Source organism: Acomys russatus, chromosome 10 (assembly GCF_903995435.1).
Source record: "Acomys russatus chromosome 10, mAcoRus1.1, whole genome shotgun sequence".
Classification (NCBI taxonomy): Eukaryota; Metazoa; Chordata; class Mammalia; order Rodentia; family Muridae; genus Acomys; species Acomys russatus.
Window position 1 is genome coordinate 19,752,338 of NC_067146.1, and position 18,885 is coordinate 19,771,222.

At 41.5% G+C, this 18,885-nt stretch overlaps 1 protein-coding gene across 1 annotated transcript in view; it reads right to left on the reverse strand.

Moving 5' to 3' along the window:
- Cped1 (cadherin like and PC-esterase domain containing 1) overlaps positions 1-18,885 on the reverse strand; it is a 279,328-nt gene that overhangs the window by 98,263 nt on the left and 162,180 nt on the right. Inside the window, exons 14-15 of the mRNA XM_051151876.1 lie at positions 15,393-15,579; positions 13,284-13,452 (exon numbers count right to left, since the gene is read on the reverse strand). Coding sequence (XP_051007833.1) covers positions 13,284-13,452; positions 15,393-15,579 — 356 coding nt within the window. The remainder of the gene's footprint in view (positions 1-13,283; positions 13,453-15,392; positions 15,580-18,885) is intronic.

Consider the following 18,885-nt stretch of genomic DNA (forward strand, 5'->3'; position numbering starts at 1 on the left):
TGTCACCATCTTGTCAAATTAGCATGAGTATTTCTGTGCTAGGCACTTCGTGGAGGATGTGGAGCTGGCCCAGCCAGCCCAGGGACATGTCTGGCTTCGGTTGCTTTTTCCTTTAAGACACAACTACAAACTACCAGGAGGCACAAACAGTTACAAGTGAATTTTCATCCTTCTCTGGCACAGATGAACAAAGACCACGGGCACAGTGGGGAGACAATAAACTACGGAGGCTTCTTTATACACAAGGCAGAGTTGCTTATCAACGATCCCCTAAGGAAGAAGCCCAGTGAGACACTGGAAAACCAAACTCAGCCAAACTATGACTTCAGAACCCTGGTTTGTCCTATATCTAGGGCCAAGCTCCTTGACTCACTTCTTCCAGCTAATGCTTTCAGCCCCTCCAGGCCATCTTCTATGTGCACTGATTACCGTTCTCAGCCTCCCTCAATCCCTGCTTCATGATCTTTCCATGGTGTTAAGAATTCATGTTCTGTGTGTTATAGCCTACTTGATTTAAATTTTTCTTTTAGAAGGCCAGCAAGATGGCTTGGAGAAGTGGTTTTCAAACTTCCCGATGCTGAGACCCTTTCACACGGTTCCTCGCGTTGTGCTGACTCCCACGCATAGTTTTGCCACTGCTTCATGACTGTAATTTTGATATTCCCATAATATAAATATATGACATGCAGGATATCTGATATGTGACCCCTGTGAAAGGGTCATTTGACCCCCAAAGGGTCACAGCACAAAGGCTGAGAACCACTGGCTTCGTTATTAAATGTGAGCTTGATCCAATACCCGGGACTGATATGTGAGCCCTGTGAAAGGGTCATTTGACCCCCAAAGGGTCACAGCACAAAGGCTGAGAACCACTGGCTTCGTTACTAAGTGTGAGCTTGATCCAATACCCAGGACTAATATGTGGATGGAATAAAATGACTCCACAAAGTTGTCACACACACACACACATGTACATGCATGCACACACACACACACACATACACACAAGCAAAATGTAATTTAAAAATTAAAACTTTCTTGTATAGAAAAACAACTCTTTGGCTGAGGGCATGTGTGTTTTACAGGTTTTGTTTTAAGATGACATATTGTAGCCAGGAAAATGGTTCTGAAGTGGCTCTAGAAACAGATTCCTAGTTCAAAGTCGACTTTGTCATTAAGTGCTAGGTGACACTCGCAAGTTCTCTGAGTTTATCTTTCTCTATCTGTGGAAAAAAGTATGAAGTCACATACCCAGTGTTCTGTTTTGAAATTTGAGTTAGCAAACTTTTAAGCAGTTAAAATAGCATCCAGCACATAATAAGTATTAAGTAAGGCTTAAATTCTAAGCAGGATAGATACCTTTAAGGTCTATACTCACCCAGTCAATGAAGATGTATTCATGTTTGGGAAATACTCCCAAAATCTTGTGGAAAAATTTTTGATTTTTAAAAAGTAGGGGAGGACTACATACTCCAGGCTGAGATTATGATATGAAAGTATAGACAAAGACACGTTCCCTCACTTATTATTAGGTATGAATTAATTTAGGTGCTTGCACAATAACACCTTAAAATGAGGAAACATACAAAAAAATCAAATTTCATGACGGCTGTACCTTGTAACTAACAATATACACGTAGTGTGGCTATCTTGGGCTGCTTGTTTATGGAATGGTACTGAGAACAGGGTCTCACCACAGTAAACTCTACCAGATGATGTCTGCGAAGCTGGTTTCAGAGTTGAGTGAAGAAACGCCTCTCGTTAAACCGAGCCCTCCATGCTTGCCTGCCAAGTACTTTACCAGCCTCACGCCACTGCTGGCTCTCTCTCCTCCCTGATGGTGTTTCAGCTAGCCCAGGCTGGCCTAGAACTTCTGGTTCTCCTGCTCCATCGCCCTAGCACTGGGCTTATAGGCATGCACCCTCACATGTCGTTTTTATGCATGGTGCTAGGCACTGAACCCAGGCCTTTGCACAGACTAACCAAGATCTCTACCAACTGAGTTACATCTTTTTACATATAAACTTGAGTATAAGCAAATTGAAATCCCCCCATGTTTGTTAGATATCAATAGGAAAAGAAAGATTTAAAACTTTGCCCTTCTACCAAGCTAAAGACTTATTTTTGCCTATTTTTTTAAATTGTATTTAAGTATCTGAGCTTTTTCTCTGCTGAGGCACTGCTCCAAGAACTACAAGCACTAACTCAGGTCTTCCTTAAAACATTACTCTCAGGTGAATACTTCCATCAGCACATATAGGTAAGGACTGTGTCCAAGCTCTCCCACAAGAGTTGAGTGGTAGCTCAGTTCACAATAATTAAGATATATTATTATTTTACTTGACAGAATTCCTTTGTCCCTGAAGCTTCAACACCTCTGAAACTCAGATCTTTTAATTTCACCAGAAACTTAATTTAAAAAACCAGTTTCAGCTCAAGAATCCTGTGTGTACTATTACTTCTCCAGATTAATAAATTACTCAAATGCCAAATTATCATTTCTGTATTTCTAGAGAACAAAGTCCTGACAGGCTACTGGGTAAGAACAAGTAAACAAAATGCTTTGGCATTGCAGAGTGATGGCAGGAGCAACGTTCTACTATTAGTGCTACCTAAAAAAACAAAACAAAACAAAAAAAAAAAACGAGTGAGAATGAACAAGAAGTAGAGACACACTAGTAGCACTTTAAAAAATGATTACCCCTGGGCGTGGCAGCCACACTTTTAATCTCAGCACTCACCAGCCAGAAATAGGCAGATCTTGAGTTCAAGGCTGTCCTAGTTTGTATGCTAAGTGCCAGAGCCACATAGTAAGACCCTGTTTTTAAAAAAGAGAGAAAGGAAGGAAGGAAAAAAGAAAGAAAGAAAAGGGAGAGAGAGGGAAGGATGGAGGGAGGAAAAACAAAGCAAGGAAGTGAAATTTTCAGCAAAAAGTACCCTGGTTTTGTCTTCTCAGAACATAAGCCAAATTAGCCTACAATCCCATGATTAGTGAAGCCACCTGCAAAATAGACTCCATTCTCTATACTTGATCCATCAACACACACCCATGGAAGGAAATGTCACAGCTGAGTGCATGTGGATATTTTCTCAGCATTATCTAATTGAAACACAGGCCAACCTTTCTTAAAAAAAAAAAAAAAAAAAAAAAAAGAATTATTGTAGTCTGCTGAAAGAAAGCTCATCCATAGCTCCACCATTGACAATATAAATGACCCTAAAGATAGATGATGCATTGCTGTGTGTGTTCAGAACACCATCACCTACAGCTCATAAGCACTGTGAGAGTCTATGAGAGGAAGCAATGGCTGCCCAGCTCCTTACAAATGGTTGTCTCTCCAGCAAGTATTATTCTTAGTAGCATTTTGCTTTGAAAATATAACACCTTTGAAGGGCCGCACATGATTCCCAAATACTGTGTTGTACATAGACACTATTTTTATAGTGGAGGCAGAAATGGAACAACCACGTGTAAATAGTACACTTACTGAAAAAAGTAGGCATTCAATAAATTGAATGTTAATAATACATATTTGCATAGGAAATTATATTATCCTTGCTATATTTGTCACTGTTCTGCTTTAGAAACGGAATTTCTAGGACAAAGAAATATATCTGAGACTTTTCATGATTCAGAAATAACATCCTACAATGGCTACGGGTGCAACTTCTTGCGTTGGAGGTTGAAGGCTTTCATCAGGGACTCAGGGGCATGCCTTGTGTGCTCCTGACAGTGGAGGACCACTGGTCCAGGGGGCATCCATTGCTTTCTCTTGTCCTTCAGGGAGCCAAACCATGTGGCTTACCACGTCTTTTTCCAGTAAGTCGTGTCCTACTGTTGGTTTGGTCTCTTTCCTGGAGAAAACCTTTGGCTGCGTTCCTTCAGACTTGAGAAATAGGGAAGGATGCGGAAAACAGAAGACAAACTGTTGGGGACCCTTCTGAGCCATTAAAGCTGGAACAACGAGGGGGCTGGGCTTCAAAGCTATTAAAGAGAACGGCTTCATACACTTCTCTTTTAGCTATGGTATCTTTAGAAGATCCAAATATCATATTTGAAATCGAGTTGTTTCAGAATGTTTTAAAAGACACAAACAACAACAACAGAGTATCTCATGCCTTTTCTATTTCCCTGTCCAGCTTAGAAATCAGAGTGTGAGTTCTCAGACTGCCAAAGAAAACTCTTTAAGCAACACGAGGAAATAAAATAGGAAGCTTCGTTCTCGATGAAGCTGTCATGCGCAGAAGGTTCTTTTCTGATTGACACATCCCCTCCAGGAGGGAGGCGGACGCTTCTGAGGTTCAGGAGGGAAACCAAATGTCTCCCTGGAAAGCAGAAAGTCCAGACATTCTTGAAGGACACTGCTGTAGGAGGGAACTCTGAGGTGCCCTAGAGGAGATTTTTTGGGGACCTGCGTAGCTGCCTGCAAGTTGTGCAGAAAGCTCCCAGGTTGCAGCTTTCTAAGATGTCACCCTTGTTAGGATGAGCATCTTGGCGCTGCACCTGCTTTTGAGTCATTCCTGGCCCTGCAGGTAATCCCTCACACACTCCTGTTAGTAACCCCAAAAGAAACTCTTTGGTTCACCATGTTGGACTTTGGCACCATCAGTCCTTTGATCTGTTGTGGGATCCCTATCTGGGATGGGAGATGTGTGTGTTGTGTGCCCCCGGGAAGGGTCTCACACAACACACTGGAAGTTTTCTTCCACATGGCATTGCCTCTATGGCACAATCAGGGGGAAAAGTTTATTTCTACTTATGGAAGCAGATATGGCTCAGAAAGACAAACAGAACAGATGTGGCAAGCAAAAGATTTTATTTAAGTACTAATTTGTCTGACCATAAGTTATGAATTGGATGAATATATAATAACACTCTCTCAGCAACACAGAATGGCCATTTATTTTAAATGTTAAACAGATTGTGAATTAAACAATCTCTCATCATTGCATGCTTTTGAAAAAAATGAGGGCTGGAGAGATGGCTCAGAAGTTAAGAGCACCATCTGCTCTTCCAAAGGTCCTGAGTTCAATTCCCAGCAACCACATGGTGGCTCACAACTGTCTGTAATGGGATCCAGTGCCTTCTTGTGGTGGGCAGGTGCACATGTGGGTAGAACTGTATAAACAATAAATAAATCTTTTTAAAAATTGAACTTCACACAAAGAAGGCCATGACTTGGGTGTATATAAATGTCCCCTGGCTGTCAAGAAGTTCTCCACTCAAAATGCCAGGTGACACATTGGCGTATGGAAAGGATCCTGCCTGGGCTTCCCTTGGTACCATGTGGGATTTTGAAGAAAGTTCATCAAAGATCATTCAGTCTACAGATGTAAGTGTGCAAACCCAGCAAGATTGAGTGTTTAAGTCAAAAGTCCTTAATACAACCTGGCTCATTAATAATGAAATGGGTTCAGTCACTACAGATGCTTCACAGTGAAGTGATGAAGAGGACTCATTCTTTATTAGGCTCAAAGACTAAGACACACAATACTTTTCGGGGCTCATGACAGTATTTGAATGTGTGAGCCTCCTGAAGTGGACTATAATAACTTATGATACGTGACACTTAGTGTGCTAAATTAATTTTTAAAAATTGTTATACTTATTGACTTCGGCGGTGGGAAGGGCAGAGGGCACATGCCACAGTATGCATGCGGGGGGCATAGGACAATTTTCAGGAGTCAGTTGGCTCTCTCCTGCCACCACGCAGTCAAGTGCTTTGCTGCGAAGCCATATTACTAGCCTCTAATTGAATCTTCAACAAGTAGATTTAGACTTCCAAACTACCATGCATTCGAGGAGGTTTCAATGCATGCAGGATTTACCAGGATGGAGGCCCACTGTAAACTGAGGAGAATTTGCAGCAAACCCAACTTTTGCCACAGATTATATGGAAATCGTGGACCAGGTTTCTAAATACTTTTAAAGTCATGGCTTCTCAGCAAATTTTTCTATAAGGAGGAAAGGAAGGAGTTTTTGTTTGTTTGTTTTTGTTTTTGTTTTTTAAGGAACTTACTCACGTTCAGGGTTACAAGGAATAAGACAGGATGGTGAAGTGCTTGAGGTAAGGCTTCACACATAATGAAGGTTCTACAGAGGCTGCACTCACACCTCCACTGCTGCCTCTTCGCATGTGCTGACTTCCTTCCAGCACACAGTGTGTGAGAAAAGCACAGAGCAGAGCAGGTGCTTTGAACTCATCACTGGTTGAGAGCACTGGGCACAGCAGCACAGATGCCATAGTAGGGAAACTGGTAAACTGAGGTAGGTAACTAATGATGTGATCACTCAGCAAACTAGCCAGTGTTTCATGAATGACTAATGATAAATACATCTCTATTCTCTTATTATAAATTTTTGCTAAGACATTAGATGAACATCTGTGTGAGTCACTTGACTGTATTTCTCTGTGGTGTTGGGAGGGTGAAAAAAAATAAATGAGAGAATTACAAAGTATTTCTTCATGTTGAATTAGAATCATTTGCATAGAACTTAGTAACAACATTTAAGTGGCTAATTTTTATTGTTATAAAGTAGCATTTGCCAGTTAATGAAATATATACCTAAATGGTAAATAGCTTTAAAACTACTATTTTCTCTTCTCCCAGTATATTCCCCTCCATGTACCTGGATGTATTTGCTAGAACTACAGAATTCGTTCCTCCACATGCTGCTGCATGACCTTCCTGTAGACCTTATTTATGGCTCTTTCCTGACACAATACTTTGAGGGCCGGCAAAATGTACACTAGACTATAGATCAACTACCCAAATCAATTTTTTGTGGAGCTATTGTTACCCAAGTAAAAACTTTGATTTGGAAAGAGGTAGTAAAAGAAATATTTCTCCATATGTATTCCAATTTCCTTAGAACATAAATATATTTTATTATTTCCTAAACATGACATTTTTCCAGCCACAGTAACAGTTTATTTATTACTTTCTAAACCTTTCTTCTTATCAGCAAAGCTTTACAAACTTACAGATAAATCTAAATGCAGTAACGGTCTAAGTGCACTAGTCACATGATGGCTTTAAGGTTCACGAAGAACAGGTTTTCTGTAATTGAATGCACACTTGTGATTGTAGTTTACATTATGCAGAAAAGATGGATGGCTAGTAAGCAGAACTAGAAGGAATTAAAATGTAAGAATGATGAAATATAAGAATAAGTCACCAGCATACAACATTTAAGGAATACCTGTATGCCATTCACTCTCATTTAATACAGTATTACACAAGGAAGAATGTAACTGCTTTAAGTAGGTGGCTTTCCATTCATGTTGATTCTGTGCCCCCAGGAGATATTGGCAATGTGTGGGGACATATATGGTTACCACTTTCAAGATAGGTCTATGATAATGTTCAGATAGATTTTCTTTTATTATCCAGGACCAAATATCAGTGATGCTGGGGTTGAGATAGGTGGCCCCAACCTAATTATTTATATCAATTACTAAAAAAACTTCTTTCTTACTTCAATGGCTAAAACCCCTTTTGGGCAACTATATACAATTTTCAATTGTCATAATCATACTTGAAATAAAGCTATTAAATAATTTCAAATAGTTGATTATGGCCAAGTATATAGTAATGCTTGGATACCTAAAAGATACAAACTGGTTTATAATGTAAAATCTTATCATTTACCAAAATACCTTAGTACTTGGATTTTCATTGACTGTTATGCTTTATAAAGTTGTTTTCTCTTCCTTGAAACAGTAAATAGCCAATTCTCAGAAGGAAGAAGAGAAATGAGGGGCCTTGATAACATCCAAATTGAATTGTATTACTTTGGTTATTTGAAAGTGGGTTGCTTTCTGTGTTTGCTATGGAATGAACACCCCTCCCCCCACACTGTAGCAGTGTTATGAGGTGGGACCTATTAGGATATGAGTAAGTCATTAAGGCAGTTCCTCAGTTTTCATAAAAGGCCTGGGCCCCCTGTGATGAATTAGGATCTCTTGAACAGACCAGAGGAATCCAGCTGAGGCCTTTGCTCCTTGGCTCCTCCCCACATGAAACACAGCATGTGTCTTTTTTGCCTGTTGAACCACAGAATTATCCAGAAGGTCTTGAGAGCAGGAGTGATTGAGAGAGAGAACAAGGTAGGAGAGGGAACACAGAAAGATATGAGGGTAGAGATCAGACCTGGGGAGAAGGGGAGCAGCAGGACAGAGGGCCTGCAGAGAGAAGAGAAATTATGGGCAGAGGCATCTCTGAGACAAGCTGTAGACTTGTGACATGGTAGACTTCTGGAAGGATATGGGTGACTCCTGCTGAGATTTCTAGTAGCAGGGGTCATGGAGACCAAAGAGGATGCCAGACAGGACTCCTAGTGGAGACAGAGGAACATCAACCCATCCACAAAAACTTCAATCCAAAAATTACCCTGCCAATAAGAGGCACAAGGATAAACATAGTCCAGAGATTGAGGGAATGTCCAGCCAATTCCTGGCCCAACCTGAGACCCACCTCATGGAAGAAAGTCAATTCCTGAAAACATTAATGATATTCTGCTATGTTCCCAGACAGGATTCTAGCATAGCTGTCCTCTGACAGGCTCCTCCTAGCAGAGGCTCCAAACAGATGCAGAGACAAAACTGAGGGGAAGGATAGAAGGACCTGGAGGTGACAGGAGCTCCTCAAGAAGACCAACAGAGCCAACTAACCAGGGCCTAGAGGGGCTTGTGGAGACTGAAGCACCAACCAAGGACCATGCGTGGACTAGAACTAGGGCCCTCACACATTTGTGGCAGATGGGCAGCTCAGGCTTCATGTTGGTCCCCTTGTAAGGGGCTTGGGGGGCTGTCTCTGACATGGACTCTGTTGCTTGCTCTTTGATCACTCCCTTCTGGTGGCCTCACCAGGCCACAGGGGGAAGAGGGCATGCTCAGTTCCAATGAGACATGATGAACTAAGGTAGGTGGGTGGGTGGGGGCTCCTTTTTCTGAGGAATAGGAGAGGGGGAGGGGAGGGGAGAGGGGGAAACCAGGAGAGGAGCAAGGAGCTATGATTAGGGTGTAAAGTGAATGAATGAATGAATGAATGAATGAATGAATGAATAAATAAATTCCAAAGATCTAATCTTGAGCTTCTCAGACTCCAGAACTGTGAGAAATAAACTTTTATTCTTTATAAATTACCCAACTACAGGCATTTTGTTAATAGCAACACAACTGGACTAAGATGCTAATTTAAAAGTGAACATGGAGTCCATTAAACCAAAATCTAATTTAAAATGTAAGGAGACGTTGAAATTTTCCCTTTTTACTAGAGATAAAGTGTATTAATGTTTAACGTCATTCCTTTTAGGCTTGCATGGGTAGGTTTGGGGGATTCATATAAAATATCATATCTGATAATTTGCAAATAGTGTGCCATGGACTTTAATCTTAACGATGAAATAGAAGGAAAGGGGAAAAAGTTTGGAAGATCAAAACTTTTTCTTAAGTTTTGTAATATGTATCTGCTTTGCTATCTGTTTAATTCAGAAATTCTCAAGTGCCTAAGAACCGGTGGTTGGAAACTTGATCCCTCCATGTTATTTTTTTAACTTTTAAAAATTAATTTATTCATATTACATCTCAATTGTTATCTCATCCCTTGTTTCTTCCCATTCCTCCCTCCCTCCTACTTTTACCCTATTCCTCTCCCCTATGTCTGTGACTGAGGGGGACCTCCTTTCCCTCTATATGATCATGGCATATAAAATCTCTTCTTCGTAGCCTGTTATCCTTACTCTCAGTGCCACCAGGCCTCCCCATCAAGGGGATGTGGTCAAATATGGGGCACCAGAGTTCGTGTGAAAGTCAGTCCCCGCTCTCCACTCAACTGTGGGTGGTTCAGTAGTAGAATTCACGCCCTCTGCATTCTTTGCATTAGAGCCTTTGTTATGTTACCAGTGCTAACACCTAAAGCCTGTTATGACACTAAGCAGCAATAGTCAGTTTTGATGGATTACTTGGATTTATTTGCAAAGTAGACCCCAAGGATTACTTATGAGGGGTTTTCCAAAGAGGCTTAACTGAGACGAGAAGGGCCAGTTTAAACGTGGGTAGCGCCATGCCACAGCTAGAGTCCTGGGTTGAATAAAAGGAGAAGTTGGCATGAGCACCATTATTCACCTCTGATCCTGACTCTAAAGGAAATAGAAGCAACTGCACCATGCTCCTGCCTCCATGCCTTCCTGGCCATGCTGGTGTACCCGCAGACTGTGAGCCACACTGAGCTCTTTCTCCTCTAAGTTGCTTTCATCACAATTTCTGTAACAGCTGCGAGAAAATTCACTGACATAGAGGCACTTCTGGATAGGATCTGAGGTGGAGGCCAGAAGGGGCGAAGTGGCCCTGAACTTCTGGTGTTCGCATGGCAGCTTACACCTAGCTAAGCATTGAAAGTAAGCTACACTGTTCATGCCACACTTTTCTGCCCATTCATGAAAGGCTAAAAAAATGTTATTAAACATTTTCCATATTATAAAACACAGTACTTACTGAAGGACCACACATAAACTTTCAACTAGGAACTCCTGAAAGGGATTCATAAATGACTAAATACTTTCCTGCAATTGTCTGGGAGATTCATCCCACAAGAATTTTCTACATTTTTTCATGTTACAGTAAGAAGTACAATCAGTTATCTAAGGTGATTGCATTATAATTAATGTGTTTCTGATCATAGGCCTCTGGGAAGATATGAGGGGGACTAAAGCCAAGACTCCTAGTAGCAGGGACCATGGAGACTAAAGGGGACATCCTCTAACTGGACAAGATGCTTAGTAGAGGGCGGGGAATAGCAAACCACCCACAAAAACTTTTATCCAAAGCTTATGCTGGCTACAAGGTGTTCAGGGATAAAGATAGAGCAGATAGAAGAGATTAAGGGACTGTCCAACCAATGCCTGGCCCAACCCAAGACCCACCTCATAGAAGAGGGCCAACCCCTGACACTATTAACAGTTCTCTGCTATGCTTGCAGACAGACGGGAGCCTAGCAGAGTTTTCCTCTGAGAGGCTCCACCCAGCAGTGGTTAGAAACAGAAGTTGAGACTCACAGCCAAACATTGAGCAAAGGATAAGGAGTCTAGTGGAAAAGTCGGGGGAAAGATAAAAGAATCAAGAGGTGACAAGAGCTTCACAAGAAGTCCAACAGGGTCAACTAACCAGAGTCCAGAGGGGCCTGTTTGAGTCCAAAGCACCAACCAAGGGCCACACATGGACTGGACCGAGGTCCTCTACACAGATGTAGCTGATGGGCAGCTCAGGCTCCATGTGAGTCCACTAGTAAGAGGATCAGGGAATGTCTGAGTGGACTCTGTTGCCTGCTTTTTTATCACATCCCCCTGACAGAACTGCCTTGCCAGGCCACAGGGGAAGAGGACAAACTCAAGCCTAATGCAACTTGATGAGCTGAGCTGTGGAGGGTGGGTAAGGGAGCTGCTCTTTTTTGAGGACTAGGGGAAGGGGAAGTGGGAAAGAGGGAGAGAGAGTGTAGGACTGGGAGCAGAGGAGGGAGGGGCTATGACTGGGATGTAAAGTGAATAAATTAATTTTTAGAAATTGTTTCCGCTCAATACAGTATTTAATAAGTGAGGCATGTCTTGGATGGTAACAATATGAACTTTCCTTCTAATGTTTTTCTTATCTTACTGAACCCAAATTTGTATGCAACCCTGTCCAATTATTTCATACACATTTTTATATAAAATAGATAGTATATGGTAAATTATATAAGCTTTAAGTGCACAGTTTTTATATGTCTGTATACCACTTGTTCATATGAGCAGCAATCACTCAGAATAAGATATAGAATATTTCCTCAAGAGAACCCCTCATGGTAGGGGCACTGATATCTTCCTGATAACCACTGTTGTGGTCTCTATCACCGTAAGTTAGTTTTCATTGCTTTTAAATGTCATATCAATGAGACATAGTGCACAAGCTACATATATCTGGTTTCTTTTTAATGGAACAAACTGCGGTTAATAAAGAAAATATTACAAGAGGAAAACATGATCAAAATATGTTGTATGAAATACAATTTAAATAAATTAATTAAAAGTAATAAAATACAGTTTTTACCATAAGCACAGGTAGTGAGGAGGGGAGAGAGACTAAAAAGAACAGTACTTTGTGCACTAAAGCCGACGTGGGCTAGTAAAAAATCGCCTGTTTCCCCTTTTACCTACACAAATGGTTTCCCTAGTACATAACCTTACATTTCTTCGCTTTGCAATACAGTGTAAAATTACTTCTGATTTTCTGAGAATTCATAAGTTTGAGATTTGTATTTCCTTAGAAAATAAAAATGTAAGAAATGGATAAGCATATGAAATGGCAGTAAGCTCCTGGTGATAGATGGGTAGGAAGGGTGATGAGGGAAGGGCAGGGCTACGCTGTCCAGGCACTATCAACAACCACGGATTTTTACCATCCACTAAGACCCAGTGGGTCAAATCCCTGCTTAATCCTATCCACTGCACAGCTCCTGGCAGCAAGCGCACCACTTTGACGTTGCGTGAGTATACTTGCGACTATACTTTCTGAGTGGATTGTGAGATACATGATCAGATTCCAAACTCCTACTTCCTGGTATTTATTATCTGCACTGAGGGTGTGTGCACAATGTGGGAAAATGTAGAATGTTATATATGTACTATAGAGCTTTCAGGAAAAGGAAAAGAAAGTTGACAAGAAGACAAAGGCAGGGGGCAATAGTCACCCTCTTCTCAAACCAATAAGGCTGCAAAACAAAATGTATTTCTCAAAGCAGAAGCCACAGCCTTGAGAAGTGATTAAGGTCTGAGGCGTAAATGTGAAACACATCTATGCCAGGCAAATATCATTCCATTTATTCAGTATCCCTGCTATAAAAACGTTCCTTAAGTTTTACTCTAATATTTTTTTTTTACAATAAATTCCACTGGATACAATTTAAAATTTCAAAAGCAGACCCAGGGACAAATCCAAGAAAAACAAGAAAATTTAAATGGGCAATGCAAAGCCAAATCCATAGCTGCTTGCTGTTTGACAATTCTCAATAGTAAACCATGATAAATCCCTAAGCTTAGTGAGCACAGTGTGGCTACCACACTGAGAAGGAAGCCCAGAAGGAGAGGCTGCAGAGACCTGCCATCAGACTGGGCAGCAGAGACCTGCCATCAGACTGGGCTGCAGAGACCACAGCTGAGAAGCAGGACACTGTGACTTGGCAGTTCTCACCTGAATTAAGTAAACATTCTCCAAGTCAACACAAGTGCAAATGCAAAATCCACTCACTTGTACAAAGCCACATGCAGTGAAGTCCTCAAAGAAGGGCAGGCTCGGGCGGTCTTCTCTATAGATGGTGAGTTTATATGTGGTCAGGCCGTCACCCTCTGCTGGAGATTCATCCACCACCAGCATGGAGATTCTGTTTATTCCTAATCCCAGAGGATAGTTGGCAAAACTGTGGGCAGATAGTGGGAGGATACAGAGAACAAGAGATGGAAGAGAATTAATATGAGTGGAGACAATTATTCAGCCCAGACAAATTTAGACATCAGTATTTGTATCATCATTGTCAGTAATAGTATTTAAAATTAATAATTAATATTATTAAATAATACGTTAATATTAGTTATTAATAATAAATAGTTATTAATGATGATGGTGATGATGCTTACTTGGCTAAAACATATAAGATCTGCATAAGAAATATGAAACTAAAAAATATTTTAATCTCCCTTTTCTAGTTCTTTGTAAAGCTAGGGGTCAGGATAAGTCAGGTCCTTTTTCTATTCTTTTTTTCTTTCTTTCTTTTGTTGTTTTGGTTTTGATTTTAAGAGAGGGTTTCTCTGCTTACCCGTGGCTGTCCTGGACTTGCTTTGTAGTCCAGGCTAGCATCGAACTCACAGAGATCTGTGCCTCTGCCTCCCAAGTGCTGGTATTAAAGGTATGTGCCACCACTGCTAGGCTCATCATGCCATTTCTTAACAAGAGGGAAAGAAACTAATATTTATTTTTATTTTTATTATTTTTAGAAACTAATATTTATTAATCACCTGTCAGGGTCAGGCTTTACTTCTAATACAATAACTATTTTCACAACCATGATTGCCCTTTCAATAAATATAGAGACTGTTAAAAAAAATTGGTATCAAATTGCCACAAGTTACATGGCAGAGCCAGGGTAAGACCTAGATTGGAGTGACATGAATCCTCTTTTCATTTCTTTTGCTTTATCATCTTTTATTTTTATTCTTTTTTTTCTTTTCCTCCTTCTTCATTTCTTTCCTTCTTTTGACAGATGTTCTATGTATCCCAGGCTGACCTCCAAATAAGTATTGGACTGAAGGCTTCATCCATGTGAGGCAAGAATTCTTCTAATGGGGATACCCTGAGCCCAAATCCTCTATGCTTTACACTAAACAAGACTGTCATTAGTGCCAAGCACACTTCTTTCCGTACAGCATGCAAGGGTCTTCCTCTCCGGGGACATTATATGTAATGAAGTTCTATTCCTGTTCACATTTTTAAACAAAAGAGTTGAGGTCTTTTTACAGATATCTATAGAAAATAACAATAAAAAAATAAACAAACAAGCCCTGCAAGATGAGGAAAGTCAGCATTACCATGCTCACAAATGCTCACCTCCAGTTGGTCAGACTGGAGAAGTTGGTTCAGGTTAAAAGCGGTCACTGTTTATAAGCATCAGCCCCAACAATTTGAGAACAAGAAGATGACAAAAAATGGAGTTTTTCACGACCCACAGAGTCAGCTAAGCAGGACTCACAGAGACTGAAACAACCATCACAGAGACTGTATGGGAGAGAGCTAGGTGCTCTGCGTAGACTTCTGCATATAGGTTATGGTTGTGTAGGTTCGTGTTCTTGTGGGACTGTAAGCAGGAGGAGTTGTGGTGTCTATGATTCTTCTGCCTGCACTTAGGACCCTTTTCCTCCTTCTGGGCTGTCTCATGCAGCTTTATATGAGGGTTTGTGCCTAGTCCTATTGTAAATTTTTATTCTGTGTTTGATTGATATTCCTATTAAGCCTACTCTTTTTGAAGGAAGAGAAATGGATCTGGCAGCGGGTGCTTGGGGGAGTGGAGACAAGGGAAACGGTGGTCGGGGTGCAACATATGAGAGAAGAATAAAAAACAGAAACAGTTCTGGATGGCTCCCCCTCACATTTTATATATCAAGATCCTCTCTTATTACAGTATTGTTACAAATTAACACCCAATTGGGCATAGATTGGTCTAGAACCTTTGTGTGCTTTCCAAGCATGTGAAGCCTGAAAGACAAAGGACTCCACACCACCATGCTCTTCAGAGGGGCCATTTCTGAACCACTATCATTGGCTTCCCAGTGAACAATCAAATCAGCCCTGCACACAGCCCCATACCTTGGCCCTGCCGGCTCTTGCAGGTGCACCCTGCACTGACACTTGGAGGTCTCCGCTCCGATCCTCACTGTGAGCACATCAAATGGCACCTCACAGTAATACTCTCTGATCTTCGGATTAAACTCTGGACTTAATTCTAAATGGGGACGAGTGAAGATCTTCTTGATACGACAGAGTGCGTCTTCCTCTGTTAGACAGAAAGAATGACAAAGGCAACTGTGAACCACATGTCGATTTTAAAACTGCTTGTGATTAACATACTTTCCCTCCTGCTCCTATGTACTGTTTCAGCAGGCAGTGGCTATCCACCCAGCACCCAGGTGCCACTGATTTGTGCCATCAGCTTGATTTCCAATTTGTCAGATGTCGGGGAGCCTCCATGGACCAGCTGTTTCCCTTACAGTATTTTTCTCAGCATTTGAAAGGATAAAAGTGCAGAAGGTGTGTGTGTGAGGGGGAGGGGGGTTGGGGCAGGGAGAACGTCTCTCCTGTGCATTGACAACATTCTCATGAGATATATGACATCTCAATTAACTATGTAAATGGTGATAATAGCTCCATGGGACAGTGCAGAAGGGAGCCAGCAGGAAACCAGGAAACGTTCTGAATGGGGAAGGCCATTAAACTGCCATTAGTTGACACAGGAGTAGGAGGGTAGAGCAAAGACTGTGGGCGTCAGCATGAAACAAAGCACACACTTCAAAATATCCACACAACGGCCTGACATTCCTTCCCAAGGCACCTCAACAGGGGAAACTGTCAGAACGTAAAGGAAGGAAACACCACGTCTGTTCAAACCTGTTCTCAAATCCAGAATGACTTCACGCCATTGAGTATAAACTTTCCCTTGGCAGTCATTTCATAGCAAACACTCTTAGTATAAGAAAAAGAAAAGCAGCCTTGATGGTGCGTACCCACCCAGCAGCCACTGTACAATTCCATCTAACATTAGTATTTGCAGTGGACAAGTACTCAAGAACCACCAAAGTGGTTTTCAAAGCTGTGTCTACAAGTGTTTTACCTATTCCTTACAACAGCCCAACAAAACGGGAACAAATGGAACTATAGTAAATCCTCCTGAAATCAGCAAAGTGAAGGCACCCTAGCATCACTTGGCATTCAGTGACACCGAATAGCATAGTGAGAGAAGGGACAACAGCGTGCAGTGCCCGAAGGTATGGTACCCAAGTCAGCAAAAAGGCACCGCTCTCGTCATGCCTGGCTCTCTCCTTTTATATAGCTGTCGCACTGTTTTTTTCTGAAATCTAATCTGACTGTTTGTTTCCAACTTAGCCTAGGTTCTCATCATTTCCAGAGTCAAACTAATGAAGGGGAGAGGTATTCCAGGGGTTCTTCCTTGTTTTGTATCCATTGCTTCTGCTCTCGTGTGCTGAGCGTTATACCAGGAACATGGAGCCACATGAGGCAACATGGGCACAGGAACCCATGAACCATGCAACTATTGCACTCCAGCTCTGAGAACCAGGCCTCCAAGGAGCTGCCCGTGTGCTCTAAACATGAAAGTTAGTTCTGTCTCCTAGTCTGTGGGTTTCTCTGCCTATGGGAGAAAGACCATTAATCAAGTATAAATCAAGAGCACAATAGTCTCATAAATATGGTGTAATTTCAGTGTTCAGAAAAGTCTTATTTTTTAAAAAACCCCAAAAGCCATTTTGTTGAGCTTCTAAGTGATTTGAATAAACTCCTTAATTTTGGCATTTGAAAAGAACAAGTCAGCTAGAGAGAGAGAGAGAGAGAGAGAGAGAGAGAGAGAGAGAGAGAGAGAGAGAGAGAAAACTTCATCTATAATTTTAATAATCTGTCTCAGTATGATTCATAACAATATAAGCATTGCTTTTCATTCAAATTCAGCTGCTTTTTAATAATGTGCTGGTTTTTTTTTTTTTAAATCAAAGTCCCACCCACCCCATCTACTGCATAGTCTGTTCAAGGCATGGGTATAAACATAGTGAAAACAGGAGGTTGAGTGTCATGGGATCTGGTCCAAGTGGATGCTCTGACCACAGCAAAGCACTAAACAAACCAGAGCAGTGACCAGGCCTGGCTAGGGAGGCCTGAGCTGCCCAGGCACAGAGGGAGAGCAGTGACCAGGCCTGGCTAGGGAGGCCTGAGCTGCCCAGGCGCAGAGGGAGTACAAATACACTTTTGTGCTCAGAGTCCCTCAGATGAATAACAAAGCAGTAGATTGTTTTATCAATATGAATCATAGAAGATGTATTTTAACTTAATAGGCCTGCTTTCCTTTTGTATATACCTCATTTATTTGGTATGATACAAGGCCTTCCTGTATAGCCCACTCTGGCTGGAGCTTGTGGTCTGACTCTGGCCTTCCCAGTTCTGGGATTACAGGCATGTGCCACCTCTACTGACTAAGAATATATTTTTATAATGATTCAGTGAGAATTAATTTCCTTTTGGTTTATACTATTTATGTTTCTTTTTATATTTCACAGAATAGTCACAGTTTTTAAAGGGGGCTTAATACTTCTTATAAATTGAACTTCACCTCCATATAAGAGTAAATAAATTGGCAATTACTTCCCTAAGCAAGATTTTAGCAAGACCCTCCACCTCCTCTGTGTTGGGTGCTGCGCCCTGGACCCTTTCTTGAAAGTTGACTTAGCTCTTGACATCATTGCGACTGAATTAAGACTGCTGCCTCTAAACACCTGGCGTGTCCTTGGCGGCTTTCCCACTCCAGTCCTGACTTGTCTCAGGCCAGCCTACCTTAGATCTATGGAAAACCCAGCATGAGGGATGGTGGTAGCAGGCGCTTAACCTATTTGGCAAGCACACATGGGAAGGAAAAGCTGTTTGAAGTTTTGGTTGTTTTTAACGGATTTCTTTTAACCATATGATTTTATTGCTCTCTTTATGGATCATCATAACTCATATTGAGCACAGGAAAGGCCTATACTCTTAAAGGTAACCACACCTGGGAAGAAGCATCGCCCAGCGTATTTTAAAATCTTATATCAGACCATAAAAGCAGAGAGATTAATTGGAAAGATCCAGGCAGGATGAATTTTTAATCAGAGAAAAACAACATAAACTAAGTTGAAGATATTTTCTGACAACGTACCCTTCATCTACATCACATTACCTGGGAACCGAAAGCAATGAGATCATCTGGAGCAGAGTGCAGAAGCCCAAAGGGTTGATGCGGCTTTTCCATGTTGCCTTTAGCCCTGGGCCTAGCACAGGATAGACTCAAAAAGCACCACTCCTGCCAACCCTCCTAGTTCTCTCACTGAGCGTAGTTTTTGTTCTTGTTTTTTAAATCCTACTCGAAGCCGCAGTGACCCAAGAGGAAGAGTCAGGCCTGGTAGGTGTGAGGGATTGGTAGTGGGGGAAACACCAGCTCTGGCTCTCTTTTCCCAGTTAAACTCAGCAATACTTGAAAAGTCTTTAACTCAGTGCACTTGTTGATTTAATTAAACACTAATACTACTCAACCTAACATGATATTTGG